Source organism: Dermacentor silvarum, chromosome 5 (genome assembly GCF_013339745.2).
Source record: "Dermacentor silvarum isolate Dsil-2018 chromosome 5, BIME_Dsil_1.4, whole genome shotgun sequence".
Classification (NCBI taxonomy): domain Eukaryota; kingdom Metazoa; phylum Arthropoda; class Arachnida; order Ixodida; family Ixodidae; genus Dermacentor; species Dermacentor silvarum.
This window is the reverse complement of record NC_051158.1, coordinates 77717597-77739233: the sequence shown is the minus strand read 5'-3', so window position 1 is coordinate 77739233 and position 21637 is coordinate 77717597. Positions and strand designations below refer to the sequence as shown.

Sequence of the window (21637 nt, the reverse complement as noted above, 5' to 3'; positions counted from 1 at the left end):
GCATATTTGATTAACCGTACTTGTTGCTACATAATGTTTCCAACATCTGTTTAACGTCTTCTCGTAGACCAAGACGTCTATAGCCGTTTGTAGCCGTTCCGAGAAGTTTTCAAGACGTTTTGTGTTTCGTAGGTTGGGACAGCCTGGCATGAAGCAGCTGATTAACCTCGAGCGCACTTTTACTGACGCTGCTGAAGGTCGAAACTTCGCGGCAAACGAACTAAATGAGCTTTTAGGAGCACACGCTGCAGATTTTGACATCAGCAGGCTTTCAGCGCATCTCGTGCTCCTCCCAACGCTCGTGTGTGACGAAGGTCTGGCCGCAAGTGAACGCATTTTACAAATTCTGCAGGGGAAGTCTGCAAATATGCGTAAGATGATGGACCAAGTTGTCCGGTACCTGCAACTCGTGTTTACTGTGCCTGCGTCAGCTGCTTCAGGAGAGCGATCATTCAGTGCTCTGAGGCGAATAAAAACATTTTTGCGCAATCGAATGACGCAGATCAGGCAGAGACAACTTCTCCTCCTCCACGTGCACAAGAAGAGAGCTGCGGAACTGTACTTGGATGCCGTTATGAAAGAGTTCCTGTCTAGAACGGCAGTATAGCGATCTTCGGTCTCCTTTGACAACGTTCTCCTGCCCAACGCCCTCTTGTCATGCCAGCCACGAAGCTCATCAATCTGCGATAATAGCATTGTACCTAGTGCCTACTTGTATCGCATTTGCATACTTGTGTCAGTTCTCATTAGAGTGTTTTAGCTGAGTGCTTGCTGTTCGCGCCGCTCAGACCGGCATATGCATGCTAGCAAATGCCACACAACCGCTTAGCGGAAACGCTAGTGCGCTTGCGCAGAACGCTCATACCGTCAGCGGAACGAAAACCGCATCCCTCGCTCCGCTACAAAGCCGACTGAGCGGAGCGTGGCAGCGTGTCTACTTGGCCTCTTCGTCGTTTTGCAGCCGAGTTGATAGCGCGTCGCTCGCGTCTCGGCGCCGTGGCAGCGTGTCTACTTGGCCTCTTCGTCGTTTTGCAGCCGAGTTGATAGCGCGTCGCTCGCGTCTCGGCATGACGCGCTTATCAAATGCGAAATCTATGCAGTTCCTTGCAGTATCGCAGAGCGTGAAATCTGAGCGGAGCGGAGCGTAAGCTGCACTCTGCTAAAACTGTCTATTTACTGCTTCACTGCGGGAGCGAATGCAGAAATATTAAAAATGATTTTTCGCAGCTTTCGAACCCGTTTTGTCATTTGCGCGGTCTGCACAGGTTTTTAGTACTTCTGAAATTTCCAACCATTTTTAAAGTGGATACAAATGCAGAATAGGCGAGGATGCAAATATGTAAAATTTAATACGGCCAAAATGAATTAAAACATCAATAATGAATGTAATTAAAATTATACCAATTATTGAAATAATAAAAAGTAGTGTAAATAAATGAGAATTGACAAATATTGAGAAAAAATGATGAACACAACATACACAGACCGCAATACTTCACACCCCCCCCCTACTCCCGAGGACTTTCCGGAATCCCTGAAGCTGGCGAAACCACACTGGTGCTGGCGGTGCCGTTTTTGTGCGGTGTTACATATAGAACTGAATATTTTGCTTCATGAAGCACAAGCAGCCCCAAAAATGTAAGCATTCGGCGACATTCCATACTTACCGTGTGTTTGGGCATGCCTGCAGCGGCTGAACCTGACGCAGTTGGTCTTATATTTTTTTTTTTTTTTATTGCTGCCCCCCACACTGAACTTATTGCTCAAATCTGAAAAGGAGTCATTCGGGCTGTGGAAGTGGTTCCGATGTATCCCGGTTTGCGGGCTAGCCGACAAGTATTTACTTTTTTCCGACAGCACTATATGCGCTCCAGCTGTCCTGTTATCACTTTTGTTAAAAAGTGCATATATATATATATATATATATATATATATATAGATATATATATCATATCGTATCATAAGAAGCCAACAAGCAACGACACCAAGGACAACAAAGGGGAAATTTCTTGTACTTACTAAGTGAATGAAAGATATGACAAATTAATGGAAATGAAAATGGATGAACAAACAACTTGCCTTCTCGTCTGTCCAACATAGTTTGGTGTTCTGGAAAGCATTATCAGAAAGCATGTTTGTGTAATGAGGTGAGGCACATAATGTAATGTAATGTAACGAGGTGTAATGTAATGAGACACGTACCCAAACCCCGCCAAACTCCACCTTCTCTATCCTGCTCGCGTACCCCAGCGACTGAGCGACACGTGCCCCTCGTGCGGATACACGGCGACACTCGCACACATGTTCTGGGAGTGTAGAAACGCTCATCCCGACTCTACCTCGGAGAAGTGGGAGAAGTCCCTAAGAAGCTCGCTTCTCGCCGACCAGCAATGGGCCGTCCAGCAGGCCCACGAAGCGGTCGCCATTTCCCTGTCGGTCCCTATACGTGGGAGACACCCGCTACGCGCTAAGCGCGTCCTGCAGGACCTAAATAAAGTTTTTCCAGTCCAGTGAGGGCAATTGTTTGTGTGTGTCGACAGCAGCAAGGCGACGGCACGACTACTGATTATTTTACATTGTCACCCAGCGAAGAAACGTCACAATTAACCTCTCTCGTTACGATCCTGGTCCAATTCTGAAGGCGCTACAATATTGCGAGAACTGTCGCGCTCTGTCTTTTTAATAAAATTTTGCTATGCGGCGATACACACGCATCAGTCATCTCAAAGCGCTAGCTGGCGTTGGCCCGAGACAGTATATGCATGCGCTATTGGCCTATAATGGACAGAGCATCGGGTGTACGTGCATGGTACATGGAGACTGCGGTTCGATCCTACCATCGGACATTGAACACTTTTCTTTTATTGTGATAGAATTATATGGACACTCAAGGCGCATTTCAGCCGTCGGCGTCGCCGTAATGTTCTGTGTAAAGTTCACGTGCGATAACAGCGTCTCCGCGCGCCGTATGCTGTATGTGCGAGTGAATGCGTGCGAGGGTGAGCCGGCGATGGTGGCTCAATCTCGCGCGCGCATGGGAGGAAAGCGGGGAGGAAGCGCCTATATAGTTGTAGATCGCCCGCCTCGGCTGCGGGAGGTTGTGCGTTCGATTCCCACCGCCGCCGGGCACCCACTTGTTCAAATGGGTACTAGCGTACCCCGGCCTGGCGCTCGGCTTCCTTCAGTAGTGATACGCTTGGGAAAATTAAGGAGCCTGCGCCCTACATTCCTGTCGAAACCCTCGCGAGCACAAAAGAAAGAAAAAAAAAAAAAAAGCGATGCTATCAGCCCACGTGCTGATAGCTTCGTGTGTGCTGTGTTCTCGCCGCTTAGTTCGCGTTGAAGTGAGAGGCAGCCCGAAGGTCAATTCGCGCGCTGCTGCTACCACGCTTTTCGCTTTACGTGACGGACGGACCGAGGGGTTTCCTTGTTGGGCAGCTATAAAAATGCTTACGCATATAAAACCGCGCCTTATACAACAACGAACCAAGCTACGAAGTAAACAGTAGTTGTCTGTACCGTTGCACACTGCGGAAACCGCTGTGTTGTTATATATCCTTGAAAACAGCTACTGGTGCAGAGAACAAACTTTACAACGTGCAATTATTAACTCAACACTCCCTCTGTATTTCCCCGCTTTTTATTCTCGCGCTATAGGTTTCATGCACGAGTCAATTGAACAACGCTCGCGCTCAAAAATCGCGCGAAATAATAACGCGTTGTGTATTCCTATTAATAGATGGCGATACTTCCCCGTCTGCCAGGATAACAAGCAGTTGGCCCGATGTCAAGGAACTTTTAGCGCAGATAACAACGCCTTATGATACGTTGACTGGGCAGCACTACAGCCTACTACAGCTCCTAACTGCTTTGCGATCTGTGGACGCATAGGGGGGACTCGTGTTGGCTATCGGCGGAGGACCGAGTCATCGTCCATTGACATCGCTAGCTTGTTGAAGCTTAGTAGCAAATTCACTTGACGATCGTTTTCTACGTCCAGTATATGGTCGCTCCGAGGAGACCCGTTTCAGGGTGATTTGAATTTGCTGTGAACACTCATTTCTGCCCCCGCCTGAACGTACCCACCCATTTTTTTTTTTTTTTCGATGATCGCACCAGTTTAATGGCAAAGAAACCTCGCGTTCTAAGCTTTGTTAGGCTGGACAGAAGCTGTAAATGTGAGAATTCGTGCCAATAACACGACTTTTATCAAGCAAATAGACATTCCGGCCGAGCAACCTTTGTGATAATGGGCACACAACTTGTGTGCACCAGCGTAGGAAATCATTTTCGTTTGAAGCGTTTGAAAAGTGCCGCGCCGTAAGCTTGCGAAGGTCACTGCGTCGTGCGCATTCACGTGCGCGTGTCAAAGCCTACGTTAGCAAAGTTAATATTTATAACGAAGCATTCGTTGTCCGCTGATTAATAAAAGATAACGGGGCAACATGAGTATTGGTTCGTGAAAAAAAAAAAATTGCGATAGAAGCAAAACCGAAACTGACGGAAAGCAAGTGGCGCCACCACTGCGCCGCCGAGAAAAAAAAAGCGGCTGCTTGCAGAGCCTACTATCGTACCCACCCCCCTCTTCTCACTGCTGCAGGGGGTGGTCTTGCAAGCTGGTTTTGCAAGGCCAGGATCTCGTTTACGTTTTGGGCTTTTTTAACTGCTCCCTAATTTATCAGTTAACCGTTTTAACTACGCATAACCGTTCCTTTTGTTCTCATCTCCGCCAAGTTCTCGCCTGTTGATGCGTTACCCTGCTTCGCCCGTTGGGAACGTGGACTCTGAAATGAACATGACCGCGTCGGTGCCGAGGAGTACGGAGTCCTTCCCCACGTCCGGTAAGCCTACGGATTGTTTTTTTCGCTGGCTGGTAGGTTTATTTGCGTGCCTTTCGACGATGACTGCTGTCGCACGACGGCGCCGATGCGTCGTCGAAAGTCGCTGCACCGGGCAGTGACCCAAGACAAGGGTGCTAAAATCGATAGCCGACAACAACAATCGCCCGATCGCGAGCATCCAACGGCTTGCCTCCCCTCGAGTTTCCTCTGCGAGCAACTTTGAAAAAAGCCCCTGTTTATCTCGCGTATGCAGTTCGACGCGGATGACTTGATCTGCGCGGTTTCCCGAACGGATGTTGTCGCGTTCTCTGCTGCCCAGCCATCTGGGTTGGGTGGTCGATTGTTCTGCATTGCGATGGTTATAACTTGATGCTGTCGAGAAACCGGACGGTGTCTCCGGAGTCTGTCCGGTTCGTAATAGCGGGCAGTAAGGGGATGATGGAAGTTACTTAACCGGCTGGTTACCTAGTTTATGTGCCGTCCGTTTTTTTTTTTTAGTTTCTCCGGAGCAATTATGCAATATGGGAAGACTGTCGTTTAACGCTGTCGCCAAAGAAAAAAACGCAGCTGCTTTTAGCAGACAGGCGACCCAGAGTCGCAATTCGGAACCGTGTTTAAAACTGACGTCTCCGATAGCACAGCTGAACTTACTTTCGGAGTTTCCAGTGGTCAGGTCAATTTTCTTGTTTGCCTCTCACATGCGCAAAGAAAAGCTCTGCGCGCAACTTTTTCGTCGTCAACCTATCACCCGTGTTTACCCTGTATAGAGGAAAGAATCTGCATTTTAATGGTAATCAGCTGTTCAATTGAACGCGGTGGCAATGCAAATGCTGCGTACGTCACTGTAACCTGCCCGATTTCTCACTGTGCTCGGGACCTTTAGGGTTCTGCTTTCGCGGTTGCTTCACATACGCATCTCTTGCGTGACATTGTTGTAACGTTGATAACCCCATCCCGGATGTAATGGGTTGTGCAGATTCTTCCGCTATTTTTTAAATATTGGCGGCGTCGATCGTCATCCTGTCTGCCGAGACAAACTGGTTTTTTGTTTTCTGCAAAAGAAGAAGAAAAAAAAAAAAAAAGCTGTCTGCTTCAGTATCGTTCGGGGCTTCTCTATTCTAAGCGCGATTTCGCACCCAAAGCAGCTCGTTCCAGGTACGAGTTAAGGCGGAGAGCGTAAGAGGAATCGGGCTTCAATTAAACCGGGATATCTTAATAGTGTCGTCACACGTCGCTTTACCGGCTAGGCTACCTCGACCCGTTCAACAGCTGGTTCTGGCGGTGGCCTGATCTCGAGCGATTGCCGCGTCATAGATCCGTTATTGTTTTTTATGTTGATGGGCCTCAGCTGTTGGTTTCTGCGAAGCGGCTTGCGTCGTCGACAGCTCGTGTTCTCCAAAGAAAGGTTTGTCGGCTGGCAAAAAAAAAAAAAAAAAAAACAAAGACGACGACGCGCGAGCAGCTTAAGCGTATCGGTAATAATAGCGTGCATCAATTGTGCACCTTGCTCGAGACGAGCGTTTCGTGTGGATAAGGGCAAATATTGAGCTTTTATGTTGGTTGTTAATTGCGTGTTGTTTAGACCTAAATCATTTAATCGCGCAATTACGTTGCGAATGTACTTTTGTAGCAACGTGCTCAGTCGCGGTTTGGGCGATAACGCAAGTGCGGGCGATAACATTTCGTCTGACGTCGCAAACGGCCCGTCATCGCGCGGCTCGGAGATAAGATTATGCTATATACGTGTATGCATTTATATAAGGTGGCAATCGCGAGGGAACTTCGGCGACAGGCTGATATATGAGCCAGGAGCTTGGCGCCTACCACATATTGCGCGTGAAGTGAGGGGAGACGATATCTTATCTGGCTGTCAGCGATAAGCTTGTGCAAGCATAAGCGACGGAACCGCACCTTTTGTGCGCGCAAATCTCCATGCATGCAGTGTGAACTAACTGAACGCGTTTTTTGTAATCTCGTTGCACTCTAGCTAAGTGTGGTTCTGCTAGCTAGGTCTAAACGGGCCGGACATCGCAGCGGCTTTTAGCGTCGCGGATTGCGACTGAAAACTCACGCACAAACCTGTGCATACTGGCACATATATTCGCTTCATTTTATTTCCTTAAAGGCAGCGCACAAGGAGTGGCTAAATAATATATATTTATATAATTGTGTTCAAATCGGGCCAAAAATGGATGTCTTAAAGAAAGTGTGATGAGATGCATTCCAGTTTTTGAGATGCTCGGCATAGCAACAACGAGGCTGAAAATGTATTTGCGCGCGAGCGTGGTTTACCGAAGGGAAGGACCAGAACATTGCATGTGATCGGCGTTACGGCCATGTGCATATGAACACGCATAAAGTGTCCCGTTCCTGAACTCGCGAGGTCGTTGCGAGATTAGCGACTATTTCTTTCACGTTGTTCACCCAGTTTCCCACGCGATTTGACACTTCTGCACTAGTAACAGTGCACGATAAGCACTTAAAGCCACGCACGCGCAGAAGCCAAAACTGAGATATCGGTGCTGTTCTTTGGGGTCAATAGAAGCTTCGAAAATAAAAACAATGAAATACGGAAGAGACAGTAACATTTATTTATGTATTTTTATTTATAGATACTGCGATCTTTTACAAGATCTTAGCAGGGTGGGAACGTATGCACAAGTACACTCATACAAACATACATTACAAGCAATCTTGCCAACGCCTGAATTCAACGTGGCAAAAAGGACAGAATGCAAGCCAAAAGGAGCAAATAAATTATGTGCGACAGAGTCAAGAATGCAGGTGGTGCCCCTGAAAACGGGATAAAGAATTTAGTGTAACGACTTCACCAGAAAGTTTATTCCAGTCAACTATTGCTCTTGTGAAATAAGAGTATTTGAAGCAGTTGTTATGCGGTGTGTTAACGGGGTTACTGCTAGGGAGTGTTCATGACTGGTAGCATAACCAGTTAAAGGTGTTGAGATGTGCGAGGTATCTATTTGGTAGTGACCATAAAAAGAAAAAAATAATTTTAATCGGGAAACCCTACTTTGTTCAGTACTCGAAGAGAAGCCACTACGTTTGTGCTCTCGGTCGTGATGCAGCGGTTATTTAACGTTATTCTTCACGCACAAAGTTCACCGTTTGACACGGCGGCACAATGTTAACGCTGAAATAAGCGTGTTCGTCAGCAGAACGAGCTTTGTACGGATGGACGTGTTCGGGCTGATCTCCGCGTAGATGCGGTCGCGACACACGCCATGCACGGGTGCGTCCTTGCCTCTCGTTATGGTCACGTGAAGGTCGCCATGGGACGGCTCAATGAGCGTCAATCGGCGCACCATCGACAAATGATGATGACATCGCTGTGGGGCCCGCCCTCTGGCGACCGGGAGAGTACGCGCGATACTGCGAGCAGAGCTCTCTTGCGAAACTGTACGTATACGTCACCGTCCCTTTATTTTTGTTTTCTACACCGTACCAGGCGCCTGCGTGAGGAAACATCTGTCTCGTGGCTCGGGGACAGTGATACAGCCTTTGTTTTCGTGGGCTGGGGTACATGCAAAAAATGAAATAAAAATAAGAAAGTGGATACAGAAGTACGAAAGTGCCTACATCTCAACTTCACTGTCATTTTGTTTTCATCTTTTTTTTTTTTTTAACCTGTCTGCAGCGCTGCCGCTGCTACAGGATCTCCATTTAATTTCATCATCGCCTGAAAGCTCAGTGCGCTGTCGTCTGCGGGAGTGTGTGCCACAGAGGAACGGGTTTAATTATTCAAAAGGTTTTTGCTTAACGCGTTCCATATTAAGTATGCGGCGTACCTGCCAACCCTTCCGAATTTTTCAAGTGCGCGAATTCGGGCTCGTCCTTCGATTTTACGAATCTTTCGTCACGTTTTAGGGAAAATAAGTTATAGTGTTATTGGAAAAATAACTAAATAAGTTATACGCAAATAAGCATGTGCGTACGCTTAGTTTTCGTTTCGACTACTGCTGGCGGTGGTGCGCTTGCCGTCGCGTTGATGGAGGCGACACCCGACGGCTTGGACGCGAAACGCGCCAGTTGTCATAAGCTAGGATTACATACACGCGTGCTTTAATGTAAGTGTGCCATTAATTGCACCAGTTTGGCTTCCCGCCTGATAGTTCTGAATACTAAGCCGCTTGAGGGCTGGCACTTTGATGATCATCGGCGTGTAGGCGCTCAGTGCCGAGGCACCCTGCACGGTACTAATCCAAACCAAGTGGAAATCCTAGTTTCAGATAGTGCAGACACAAAGCAGTTTCTGTGCAAAAATTCACGCTTGTAATTCGAGTGAATGCGTCACGATAAGCTCGCAAAAGTAGGTAGACGTGTTGATATCGAAACTGAGATAGAAAAAAAAAAAAATAATAAGAACGCCCCCATTACCGCTCGGAAGAAGTGACGCATGGCCTAAAACGCGTGGTTCTTCTGCATGACCTCCGAGACCCGCGGCACGCCGAACAATCTCGGAGGCGACGTGCTGGGACTTGTGTCGTATGCGCTAAGACCCAGGTGCACACGTCGTCTGTCTAGATGCTATTTAATGGCTGATAATAAACCAAATTGACCATTACCAGCCCTGCAGGTTTGCCAAAATTGCTTCGATAGTATATATGCTGTTATCCAGTCCTTCAGTCTTCAGTCGTTTATTCATTTCGTCCTTCCTCACAGGAAGAAGGACGAAACAAAGGCTGTTGAGACGGCAGATGACTATCAAAGCATAAGTATCTTCACTTCCTCAAGCCATTGCTGTGTGCGCGTCGTCCATCGTGGGCTAAAGTGCAAAGATTTCCTTTTATTGGTTTCCGTATGTTGCCAACAAATTGAAATCGAGCGCCGAGAAATTAATATTCTATATGCATGCAAGCACAGAGGCGCTGATAGGGAGAGACCCAGGAAAGAATGCTGAGTCATACTCGACTTGTCGGTTGTTGTCGCGCAACTTCGGCGCATGTCCGAACGCAAAAATACTTATCGCAGATAAACGTCGGCGTCGCTCCTTTTCGACGCCCAGTCACGTGTGCATGACTTCTCCTTGTGACGTCACAGATTTCGCGTTGTTTTCGTTGATTTCTGTTCCCTGTTTGTGCAGGTCTGCGAAAGTGAGTTGTCAATTTACTCTTATACGATGCTGTTCATTTTTGACACATTAAATTAATGCCTTTATGGCCACTTTCCCGAGTGGCCTTCGATTCGTGAATATGGTTCCGCCAGAGATACGTGACCGATTCCTTTTACGATAGGCGCGCCCGGCTAACTTCATGACCATCTCTTAGTGTCCGTGGATCGTTCTTACCTGTCAGCGTTAAATGAAAGCGTGGAAAACTGGGCTCGCTTTACAACTGCTAGGCTTAGTACTTGCATATATAGAAATCCAGTAAAGAAGGAGGCCGACAGATGGAGTACCAAGGTTTAGCTGTCGAAACGTAGGACAGCTTTTCTGAGGCACTTTTTATCCCTGTTTATGTAAATTCTATGCGACATTGCGAATATAGAGTGGTTTATAGTTACTGTAGACTTGTTCGGACGTTGAAGCTATATATGACGTCAGAGCTTACGGCTTCGTACATTATTCTGTAGGGTCGTTGCCGCCTGTGTCAAGACTGTTACGTGTGAGGAGCCTCTTCGCTTAGCAGACGTTGCCCGTGTTTCTTTTTTCCCTTCCTTTTTAAAAGCGAAGTTTTTTTCTTCGCGAACCTCGCCGAGCTTTCGTGACCGTGTGTGCTGCGGCGTGGCTGTTCTCTAGCCAAATAGGCCAACCAATCGCAGTGGAGGACCCGCGCCGCGCGCGCTCTGCTTGGTTCCTTGCACCATCACCAGATGGAACTATCATCGGCGCATCCGCGGCAGCGGCGGCGCCGGGCGTGCGGGGAAAGTAAAAAAAAAAAGAACAAGAGAGCTCGCTTTTGCCGATCAGCGGCGGCGGCATTTCATTAGTCTCTGTACAACGCCTGAATAAAGCTTTCCTTGTCACTTAGTGCGGACATTCAATAAACACAAACTCGTGTTCCGACTCTTTGTGCACTCACGACAAAGCTTCGCTGTATATAGATTCCAACTCGTTGGATATGCTGCCGTTTTTTTGTTTCTCGTATTTTCCCCCCGGATGTGCAAATCCTTCAGGGTATACCTGAAACGGATCCCGGTTATGCACCCGTCAATACCCGTCCGGGAAACGCGGATTGAAATGTCCTTTCTTTTCGCATATTCTTTACCGCGCACTTTATAACAGCGCATATTTCGTTTCCATTGCTACCCTTTTCCGACGAAGCAGTTTTTTCTTCCTTCTTCTACGTATTGTAGACAGAAATATTTGACACTCTTCACCTTTCCTCGTGTAACATGAGAAGTGCCTGACTGGCGAGTTCCCACGGGTCCTTTGTCTTTTCTGTGCGTCGTTCCTCGAGTTGCCCTCTGAAAGCCGTCTCGGTGTGCAAGTAAGGGCAAATGTCAGTCCCGATTCTCTTTCCGGCTCGCTCATACGGCTAGATCTGACATCGTTCTTTTCTTTCTTTTTTTTTTAAATACCTATCCGTTTGACTTGCACTGTCTTTTCTAGAAACCTTCTTTTTTCGTTGTCGTCGTTGTCGGTCTCTGCTGCTACAACATTGCGGCCAAGTGGTTTCTGTAAGCAAAAGGCGTTTACTTTATCTGCCGCAGCCTGGTACGCGCTGCGGTGCGGCCACGCTTATCTATGCAAATGCGTCGTTTTTGTTTGTTTACTCGCCATTTTTTTTTCACCCGGAAGCGCGCTAACAGAGCTCTTAGGCAGCTCTCCGTTGATATAGCTTGCGTGACACGTGACGTGGAAGTGGCTTTTCTTATGAGAATCTGGAGGGAGCTTATCGCAGCGGCCATCGGTTTGCTGCGAACTGGTGAGATAGGTAGCTAGGTTTCTCGAGCGGTTAGCAGTGACTTCTGCTCGTTTGCAGAACTGGGCTGTAGGAGAGAGAGGCCGCCTTTGCAGTATCATGTTTGCAACGGACGTCTTTTGCCGAAGAAAGACGATTGTTAACTATGTTCGCTTTACCATCCGAGGGAGCGCGTTCGTCGTCGTTCATGCGGAAGCCACCTACGATAATCACCCTTATTATGTTCTTAATTAGTTTCCACTGGATGATGAAGACGTTTCGCCAAGCGATCCCCAACCGGTGGGGCACAAATCCACCGCCCAGCGAACGTTCTCTCTTGAGCAACCGAAACGGATCTCGGAGACTATGCCGTGACGGGCTGCGTGCGCCGGAAGTGATTGCGGAGCCGGAAACACGTTGTAGCCACCATGTTTTGGGCATTGCCCCTTACCGCTGTCTGCACCTACGATGCTCATCGGCGGAGTTCGAACTGTTGCTACGAAGGCGGGCAGGTTAGAGGAGCGCTGAATGTACATTAGGTGATTGTCAGTCCGGCATAACGAGTAGGCCAGCCGCGCCCCGGTGAGGCTAGGGGCCACGGAAGAAAGTCAGTATCCCGCAGATTCTGGCAGTTGCCGCTAGGTGTCGACCGAAGAGAGTATTTACAGGGCCATCTGAAAGTAAGCAAGAATTCAGCTTTTGATTTTTGTGGACTTACAAGAATGTGGCCAGGATGCGCAACAATACCAAACTGAAGTTGTGACGGCCTGACTTGGGGCGCGAAATTGCACAAACTTTACGTTTTTTTTTTAATCTGCCAATGATAAACGTTTTTTTTTTTTTGACCATAGTAGTGTAGGTAGTGTTCTGAATGGGTAGTCTACGAGTGTTAGCTAGCTCGTTTGTCTTACAGTGTACTACTTTTTAACCCGCTTTGTAGTATGCGTCACACCATATGTAGCAATTGCTGCGCCCTCCGAAGTTGCACCGGCGTGCCTTCCGGTGCGATCTCGTAGGGCACGCACTGGTTCTCATTCGCTGAAAGTGCGCTGGCGTGCGTTTGTGCAGCAGCTCATCGCGTGATCCCCCGGTCAGTTCGATTATCCTGCGGGGGAGGATAGTGGGACGTTTCTTTTTGTCCTACGTACCTATGTTGCACGTTGAGTCAGTCGGCTGCCTACGCCCCCGCCCATTCGTGCATGGCGTGCTCCAAGCCTGTTAGGGTGTCACTAAAGCGCGAATCTAATTTGGAGGGTGGCAAAAACATGGTGGTCGTAACAAGTTTCCCGCTCACGCAATCGCTTCCGGTGCGTGCAGGCCACGAAAGCACAGCCTTCGAGATCGGTAGGTTGTCCCTCGGAGAAAGCTGTCGCTGGATACCACCCTTTTTTTTTTTCCTTGTGTACTGCGGTCGCGAGACCAGTAGGGATTACCAAGGTGAGTGGTGCAATTAAAAATACTGTAATAAGAGAAAATCCTTCGTAAACGGTGTTGGTTTAAATTTCGCGATGACGAGCGACGGAGGTGACTGATCCGGAAAGCGATTGCAGCCCTTTTGAGTCCGTGGGGTAAATGAGTAGAGGCAAGACTTTCGTGTGACTTTCGATCATTTGGACCTTACTACTGCTGTGATTCATGCGTCACTATAGGGTGGGCAAATCGGAGCGGAGCTTCGAGATATATTTCGCGAAATAACGACAACCCACGGCGTTTCACGTGGGTTGCGAGCGAGGGCAATTCAATGGTGTTCAACGGTTGTGACAACACTCGGATTGACGTTCTTCGTTTGCTTACCTGCAACGCAAACGGAAGCGAGTCGTAATGTTGTTCCCGGTATGTGTGAATGCGTGCAGGTATACATATCCCCCCCCCCCCCCCCCCCCCCCCCAGAGGAGGTATGTTTCTTTTCTTTCCGCCCAGATTCGACTACGACCAAACTGACCACTTACTAGCCGATGCCATACACACAAACCCGCGCAAACGAACTGCCGCGCGGTAAACAGTTGCCGCACCGTCCGTCGAGGCCGTCGTGTTTCGGTGGTTGTAACCCTCTCCTCTCTCGATCCGCCGCGTATTTCCCCCTCCGCTCTCACCCCGTGTCGTAATGCCGAATCCATCAGCGGCGTCCAAGCCCGGAGGCGTTGTCGCGGCCGTTCTCGGCTGAGCTGGCCCGCGCGCATATGCATGGAAGCCGCGGGGCGTGCGGCTCTCTCCACGCTAATGGCTGCCGGGCTCGTCTCCCGACAAGGTCGAATGCTAACGACGCCCTTCGCCTCGCCGTCGCTTGCCTCGTTGGTACGCGCACCGCTGTGCTCGCTAGCGAGGTTTGCGAGGTATAGCCACACTGTGGAACGGTGCGTACGTCTCTTCGGCGGACAGACAGACCTGTGGCCGAGTCGTGGTCGGCGTCATCGGTGGCGAGGTGCGTTTGTGTGTTTGGTGCGTGTCGATGTATAGGTTGCGGTAGGTATACGCATAGGTACGCGATCGGCTGTCCGCGTACCGGTCGGTGGCGTGCTGGCGGCGCCGCCGTTCGGTGTCGGTTTCCTCCTCTGCGCGTCCTGCTGCCTGGTCGTGTGGAATTTGACCCGAAACCCGGATTCTCTCTCTGCCTCTCTCTCCAGTCGTCGCGTTTGGAGAACGTTGGCACGTGCCTAGCACGCTCTTCTTTTCCAATTTTACGTCTCCGTTTTCCGATTTTTGTTGTTTTGTTTGTTTTGAGACATTTCTGGGGCGTCTATAGCTCTCTCTCCCTCTCTCTGTGTGTAATGTGCGGCGTCACACCGACGCAGAGAAATGGCCTCCGTCTGACGTCTCCTTTCGGATGGCCTTCGCGCATTATATCGCATTCAGTTTGTATGTTTATTTCGTTTCTTGTTTCTTTTTTTTCTTTTCTTTTTTTTAAGAACGACTAATGAGAGAATTGCCGTGGTAGCTGATGTAGAATTCAGATGTAGTTTTCAAGTATGCGTGTTTCACGGTGTTTCTGCGCGTCTGGTTATGGCGTGTGCGCGTGCCTTCTGTCGAATTAAGGCTCGCTTGACGTCGGCATAGCACCGGAAAGTATACAGTGAACTAGCTCAGCGCACTCCTCTGAATCTCGGTTGTGGTGGGAATTTCTCGTGGTACAAGGTATCTCCGCTAACTCGGATTTACTTTTGGCCGCTGCATGTATCTGCGGATAGTGAAGAAAGCAAGTTCGCATGTGCCCTTCCTTCGCTGCTATCTCTGGTTCTAACGAACTGCAAAATACTTCGTGAATTTTTTTCGGAGGCAAGGTATTGGTCACACGCGTACAGCTGCCGAAATCGACTTCCGAAGAAACGCGCTTCGTCATTCACCGCCCACCAAGTGCTCTGCGACAGTTGGAAAATGTGTGTGGCGTTAAAACTTGAAGTCTGTGACGTGCTTCCGGCTCCCGAATCGCTTCCGGCGTATGCAGCCGGCAAAAGCATAGCCTTCGAGATGTGATTCTGTTATCCAAAGAACGCTGTCGCTGGGGCGTGGATTTCGATGCCGATTATACCTTGTACACACGTGGTATCTTTGTCTCACCCATAGTTTGGTTATGCAGTGTCGTGCGGACCACAACGCTTGCAAAAAAAAAAAAAGTACTCTAGCTGGACCTGTGGAATCGTTCAGCTTCCGCTTCGGTTAGGGTGGCTAGATCTGGCTACCCTATAGATCGGTATGGTATACATGTGCTTGTCTACTCTTCGGGCTTGCGGCTTCAGGCGTTCTTTCGGCGTCACTCATCGCGCTCTATCTTTCCAAGTTTGTGAAGCGCTTAGTTTTCTAAAGGCAACGAGGCGACTAATTAGTATGTGCACGTACGTAATCAGCTGCCCATTGTTGCATTTATAATGGATAGTTTGTTGAAAAAGAATCGCGAGAAGCTGTATCTCACGGCGACTGTCGACGGTAATGCGTTTAGCATTTAATCAGCAGCCACGCAACGTATTGCCACCGTCGAAACGATTTCTGTACGAGGGGTGTACGTACTGCATCGGGTCTCCTCTTTCTCGCTTCTCTAAGAACGCTTGGCGCCATCTAGGGCCGCGGACGCGAAGCGTGCGAGTGGCCTCCGAAATCCGTGTTTACATTATTCGTGCTCACATTATACACTGATGGATGCTTGGCCCCCGGAAAGTGCGCTAAAAAGTACTGGAGTACCCTAACAATGGCCAACGCATTAAAGGTATAGCGACATGTTGTGACGCAGAAGTTTATTTAACCAGTGAGCACACAAAGCTGATAATGCGTTTACACGCCGTATACCACTTGGGTGCTGGCGTGCAGGCGCTGGTAGTGACGCGATCGTTTACACGCAGTCAATTTATGGTTTTTGTTCTACGGACACTGACGCGACGCAAGTTTTTCCAAACGCATTGTCGTTGGACAAAGCGTCAGAAGATGTCGCAGCTTTGCCGTCCGTGGATCTGGTAATCGGTAAACGGTGAGAAATTTACTGTCAAGCTAATTGTCTCAATTTTTGTGGGAAAACTCGAAGGTATATATAACTGACCGCTAATGCAACAACCGATGGGTCTTAAGCCGCTGTCGGCGGCGTAACGCGAAATAATAACCAATTTTTTTTATTGGCCGCAGCTGCCATCCGAACCACTGAACTCGGAGAGAAGCCGCGCTCGCTCGCGGTCGTTTCAAAGGTGGCTCCATTCTTCGAGCCGACTTTACTGTGTCTCCCACGTTTGGGACACACGCAAGATAGCATCCTGCTGCGCTGACTGGAAGTGGAGCTCGGTTGAGGGGAGTAACTTGTTAGGTGAGCGCGGCTTTGACGGCAGCTATTGCGCACTGCCTGCCGCAGCAGCGAGTAGACGTTGTGCAAACTGCTACTATTTGGACCGGTGCCTCTAGCTGTTTCTGGAGCCTGCCCAGTCGAGAAAATCGAAAGGGGGGCGGAGCGGAGACTAACGGGTGCCTTCAAGCACTGTAACAGTGATACACGGAAAAAAAGAAAGGAAAAAAAAAAAAACAGTCCATGTAAGGGAGCTTTAAGGAGAAACTTATTTGTTTAAAAATGCCTTACAGCTATGGTCCCTTTATGGGGCATTGAGTAAGGAGGGGCCTCTTACAGGTTATACAAATATGAGTAAAAGGTTAACGTACTAAGCCACATAAAAATAAGCGAAAATTGAACCCGCGGAAACTTACCAAAAGCGACACAAACAAGAAATACAAACTATACACGCATATCAGTGGCAGGCAACCAGAGCGGGAAAAAAAAAAAAAAAAACTAAGAATAACGTATCTGGGGGCGGAAATACGACAAGAACAAATTACTACTGTAATGCAAAAAGAAAAATAAGAATGCTGATGCATTTTAGGTACACGTTAGGTGCAGCATATTTTAGGTGCATTTTTAGGTGCACGTTAGGGAACCGCGGGCGTGGTTGAAATTAATCCAGATCACGGCGTCTAAAGGTATTAATAATCCGAGTGGTGTTTTGGGAGGACCTTAAACTGCATGTTCTTATTTTAAAAAATACGACAAACATAGTTATTCAACTGATCTGGTATTAGTAGCCTCCCTCGGCTTGGGAAAGGTTCCCGGCGAGCGAAATGTGTGTGTCACTCTCGACTGCTTTCCGATTGACTTTTCCGGCGTCGTTTCGCATGACGAGGTGTTTACACAGCCGCTCTATAGCCGGCGGTGACACATCCACCAGGGCGCCTATAATACATAGCCGAAAACCAAATGCGCGTTTATTTTATACGCGTCGCGCTTTAAGGCACGCGTCTCACTTGCGGGTTTTGACACCGCGCTCGATCGCTGCTGCAATCGCCTATACATATAGGCGCGGCCCCTGCGATTCCACGCTGGGGCTTCGTATGCCTGCAGTCACGCGTGGTACGATTTCCGAGCTTCATCTGCTGCATAAAATTTCCGAAGCGGGGGAAAAAGCGCGGAATTTATGCAGCAGATGAAGCTCGAAATTCCGGCACAGTATAATGTGAACGTGTGTATGGATATACGCTCTCCGCTTGGGAAATCAACGCTGTTGATTTCCCAAGCGGAGACACATCGCTGGAAAAAAACACGTCAGAAAGAAGGAAAAGAAGCAATAAACGTTCCGTATAGCGCATCCTGGCATTTCGCGTCCTTTTTCCACGAGGTGATGATGAAAGAAAGCAGCTTTGCACGTGCGGCGTCGATTACAACCCGCATCTCTCCTTGCGTCTTGCGATTCCGTCTTGCACGCTGGAAAATCGCCAGTGGAAATATATGCGGGGCATGAAGGAAAAGCGACGCGCGCCGCTCTTGGTGAAAGATTGCTGCAGGAGTACATGCAGCGTACAGATCAACACTTGCGCGTTTCTTTCTGGTTATTTTTTATTTAAAGCGAAGCCTGATATGTCTAGCCGAAATCGCCTGTGTACAATATAATCAGCATCGGCGCGAGCGTCGTTGTCTTCTTCCGCAGCTGGCTGCGTTGCCGCTCATCGTTCCAGCGTAGAATTTCACTGCTCTTCTGTCGTCGTAATGGGGGAGGCCGTGTTTACGGGGGGTATGAGCCATTGCTTAAGGGGGTATGAGCCATTCGTTGTCTCACGTGACGGACAGATTTAATTTCGAAGCAATTTATAATTTCGAAGAATCGCGAGCGACAACGGCGGACTGCGGGCATACCGTCAGTGACGTCGCTCTCTCCATCGCAGCCGAATGTGTGTGTAACCTCATAATTGAGAAATACTTTAATGAACCCTCGGGATTAACGCAGTGATAAACACAGGGGCCGCACCTTTCAGCTTCGCTGGTTAACCGTCGTCACGGAGGGGAACGGGCTGACGAACTTTGTAGGCAGGTGCTGTGTGCTTTGGTTACTATATATATATATATATATATATATATATATATATATATATATATATATATACCCCATGTATAGGAATGAAAAGGGAAATAATTTTTTACATCCACCCGACTACTTGTAGCACAGACGGTATATACTAACGAAACCCGTGCTTATTTTTCAGAAAGAAAACTTCGCAGTTTAATTCGTCCTGGTCCGGGATTCGAACCCGGGACCAACGCGTTGCCGGGGCTGTCACTCGGTACCATCTGAGCTAATCGGGAGGCTAGCAGGTCACAGAGCGACGGCGAACTAATCGACAAGCCCGAAGCACTGAATATGGCAAATCAGTATGGTGGAAGCCTTGCAAGGTGGAGGAGACTTCATGAAAATGGAATTTTATATATATATATATATATATATATATATATATATATTATTATATTATATTATTTCACCTTGCGGTCTTGCGCAAAACTGATTTGTCCATCTAGGAATATGAATCGGAATACCCAAATGTCCTTTGAGGAGCGACTCGTCTAAATGTTGGTTGGGAAAGCTAAGTGTTGCATAAACCTGCCAGCCTTTAAGATGTTTATAATGATCCACATGTTGAGCAACGAAATAATTTTTAGCTTTCTTTCACGAAATATTTTTATTTTTCTGGCCTCGACCGTATGCGTGTTCCAGATGTTATGTAAGGTTGGCGGCTCATGTCATATTTACATGTCACCAACTTCGTTGCGATTTTCAGAATTTGTTGTGTAAACAGCGAATGCGCGTTGCGGTCTTTTCGTTGACCGACCTATTCACTAGATCGTATACATTTATCGGTTCTTCTGTATAGAACCCCGCTGATGAAAAGCGGCTTGCAATGCATTCACGCGTAGAGTACAGTCATTTTGAGAGGATGAGATGCATGGACGCTTGCGGTGTATAAGCAGGCCAGCGGTAAACTTATTTAGGGATGTGAGGGAAGATACGTGCATGCAGGTGTTTGTTCCGGAACCGCATTTCGGGTCTTGCGTGCCTGCGTGGTACTAGTTCAGAAGCGTACCAGGCGGATTGGCTTGCCGTCAAGAGTACCACGGTGAACCGCGAATGTCGATTGGGGGTTGGCGACTCCCTGGGATGTGTTTAGCACGTTTCTTCTTCTTTTTTTTCGTTTGTGTGTCTGTCTGATATTAGTGTGGTGTGTTTTGTGCGGAGAGTACACCTGCCTGCCAGCCGTTGTGCCACCGATCACAATCGAGTCATTTCCTGGTCGTTTGCTCTTCAATTTTTTTTTTTCGACCAGTGGCCTGCTCTTTTCGTTTTCGTTCCGCCTCTGGAAATCGCGTACAGATGTCGCGCGTTACAAACGATTATTTGTGCAAATGATGTCAACAACCTTATTATAGCCCTCCCTGAAAACGCTACACGGTAGCCGATCAGGAGAGGAGGTCAGTTTTTTGCACGTTTTTTTTTTCTTTTGTGGCTTAATTTAGGGTCGTCTGCTCCACGTCGTTACACCTTAGTGACCTTATGGCTTTGGCTTTGTCTGCTGTATAACTCCCGCGGTGGGCTTTCGACTTCTGCGTGCTTGTGTGTTTACGGCGTGACTGGCACGCGAAACGAGGCAGAAGGCTTCCCCCCCCCCCCCCCCCTCGCCCCCTCGCATCCGTATAATGGGGCCAGGGGTTGCGTCTTTTCGCTTGGCTAACGGCGTGGATCGCGGTTCGCCAGGTGTCGAAGTTGACGGCCGCTAAACATCTGCCACTCCCTGTCGTTGTGTCCGGCGATGCTTTTTTCTTTTTTGTGCCGATTGCCTTTGTGTGGCCTGACGTTTGCACCTCTGTTTGTTCCCTGCAGACGGACATGTTCGTTGGTGACGCTCTGACGTTGTCGACGCTTTTTTTTTTTTCTTTCCATGTTCAGTGGTGAGCAACGCGAACGCTAACTTCTAGCTATTCACTTGAAAGTGCATGGACGGTCGATATGTATGTATGCCAGATCTTGTACAGAAGTCGCACCTTTCGTAGCGTAGTGACTATGGCGTGCACTTGTTCACTTTGTCGGCGTGTCATAATTTTTTTTTTTCTAAATCGTCTGCCAAGGGTGTTGATGGCTGCTGGCTGATCGTCAGAAACAAACAAAAGGATGCGCCTTCGATACGCATTTTTTAAACCTAGTATGTCCCAGTGGGCTGATATATGGTTACGTATTTCAGCACCATGCATTTCGATTCATTGTGATTCTAGAATGTGCCGCACTTGCAGAATGTGGGGGCGCCCAGTTCGAAGGATTCTTAGTCGCTTTATACAAAATACCGTACGACAGGATGTGTCTGTTTGATCGGTATTCCTTTAGGAGCGCATAAAAAGAATCGGGAAAAGGCAACCGATCCTTGACAGATTAATCATCTTAAATCGAGCTTACTTACTCACAAAAAAAAAGAAAAAAAAAAACATAAATGGAGCATTAGGAGCAATTAAGTAGTTCTTTCGCGTGCACAAGACTCTTCAGAGTGCGAATGATCGCTGTATAGTCTGTACAGTATGGCTTTCCAAGCAACGTAGCCAGCTCCACTACTCAAGTTATTATGTTTTATGTATATATACTATGCCCGCAGGGGTGAAAATTTGCCGCAATATTGCTCCAATTTTATGTTTAATTTGGCGCCGTAGACGTGTTCAAATATTCGAAATGTATTCGAGAAATATTCGCATTTACGAATAGTGACTATTCGAATCGAAGACCGAATCGACTAGGACACTATTCGAATCGTTATTCGAAAATTTCGAATATTCGCACACCCCATACTACTTAGCTTACGTTTACTTCAATTCATGCTGTCACTCCTTGCACCTAGTGTAATATTCTAACAAACTCCTATCGTATTCATTGCTTCGTCTTTATGGCGAAACTGTGATATATTATTATGCATATCTTTTTTATTTGAACAGCTTGGCTATAACGTTAGCTGGGACACGCGGTAAACTTTTCACTCCCGTTTCTCTCGTCGCATCGCCGAAGGGCGCTCGACGACAGCGCACTTTTTTTTTTTTCTGCACTTTGCGAGCCGCGCCATAGTTTCGCCAATAATTATCGCCACACGCCCGCCTCGCGAAAAAAAAAAAAA

General features: G+C 48.0%; 1 protein-coding gene across 2 annotated transcripts in view; it reads left to right on the top strand.

Moving 5' to 3' along the window:
* Positions 1-4571: 4571 nt before the first annotated feature.
* LOC119453508 (cytohesin-1-like) overlaps positions 4572-21637 on the top strand; it is a 65407-nt gene continuing 48341 nt past the window's right edge. Inside the window, exon 1 of one of the 2 annotated variants that reach the window (XM_037715551.2) lies at positions 4572-4841. In XM_037715551.2, coding sequence (XP_037571479.1) covers positions 4748-4841 — 94 coding nt within the window. In that variant the 5' untranslated portion in view covers positions 4572-4747. Of the gene's footprint in view, positions 4842-13906; positions 14124-21637 lie in introns of those variants that run through there. The other variant, XM_049668203.1, reaches the window with a different exon arrangement.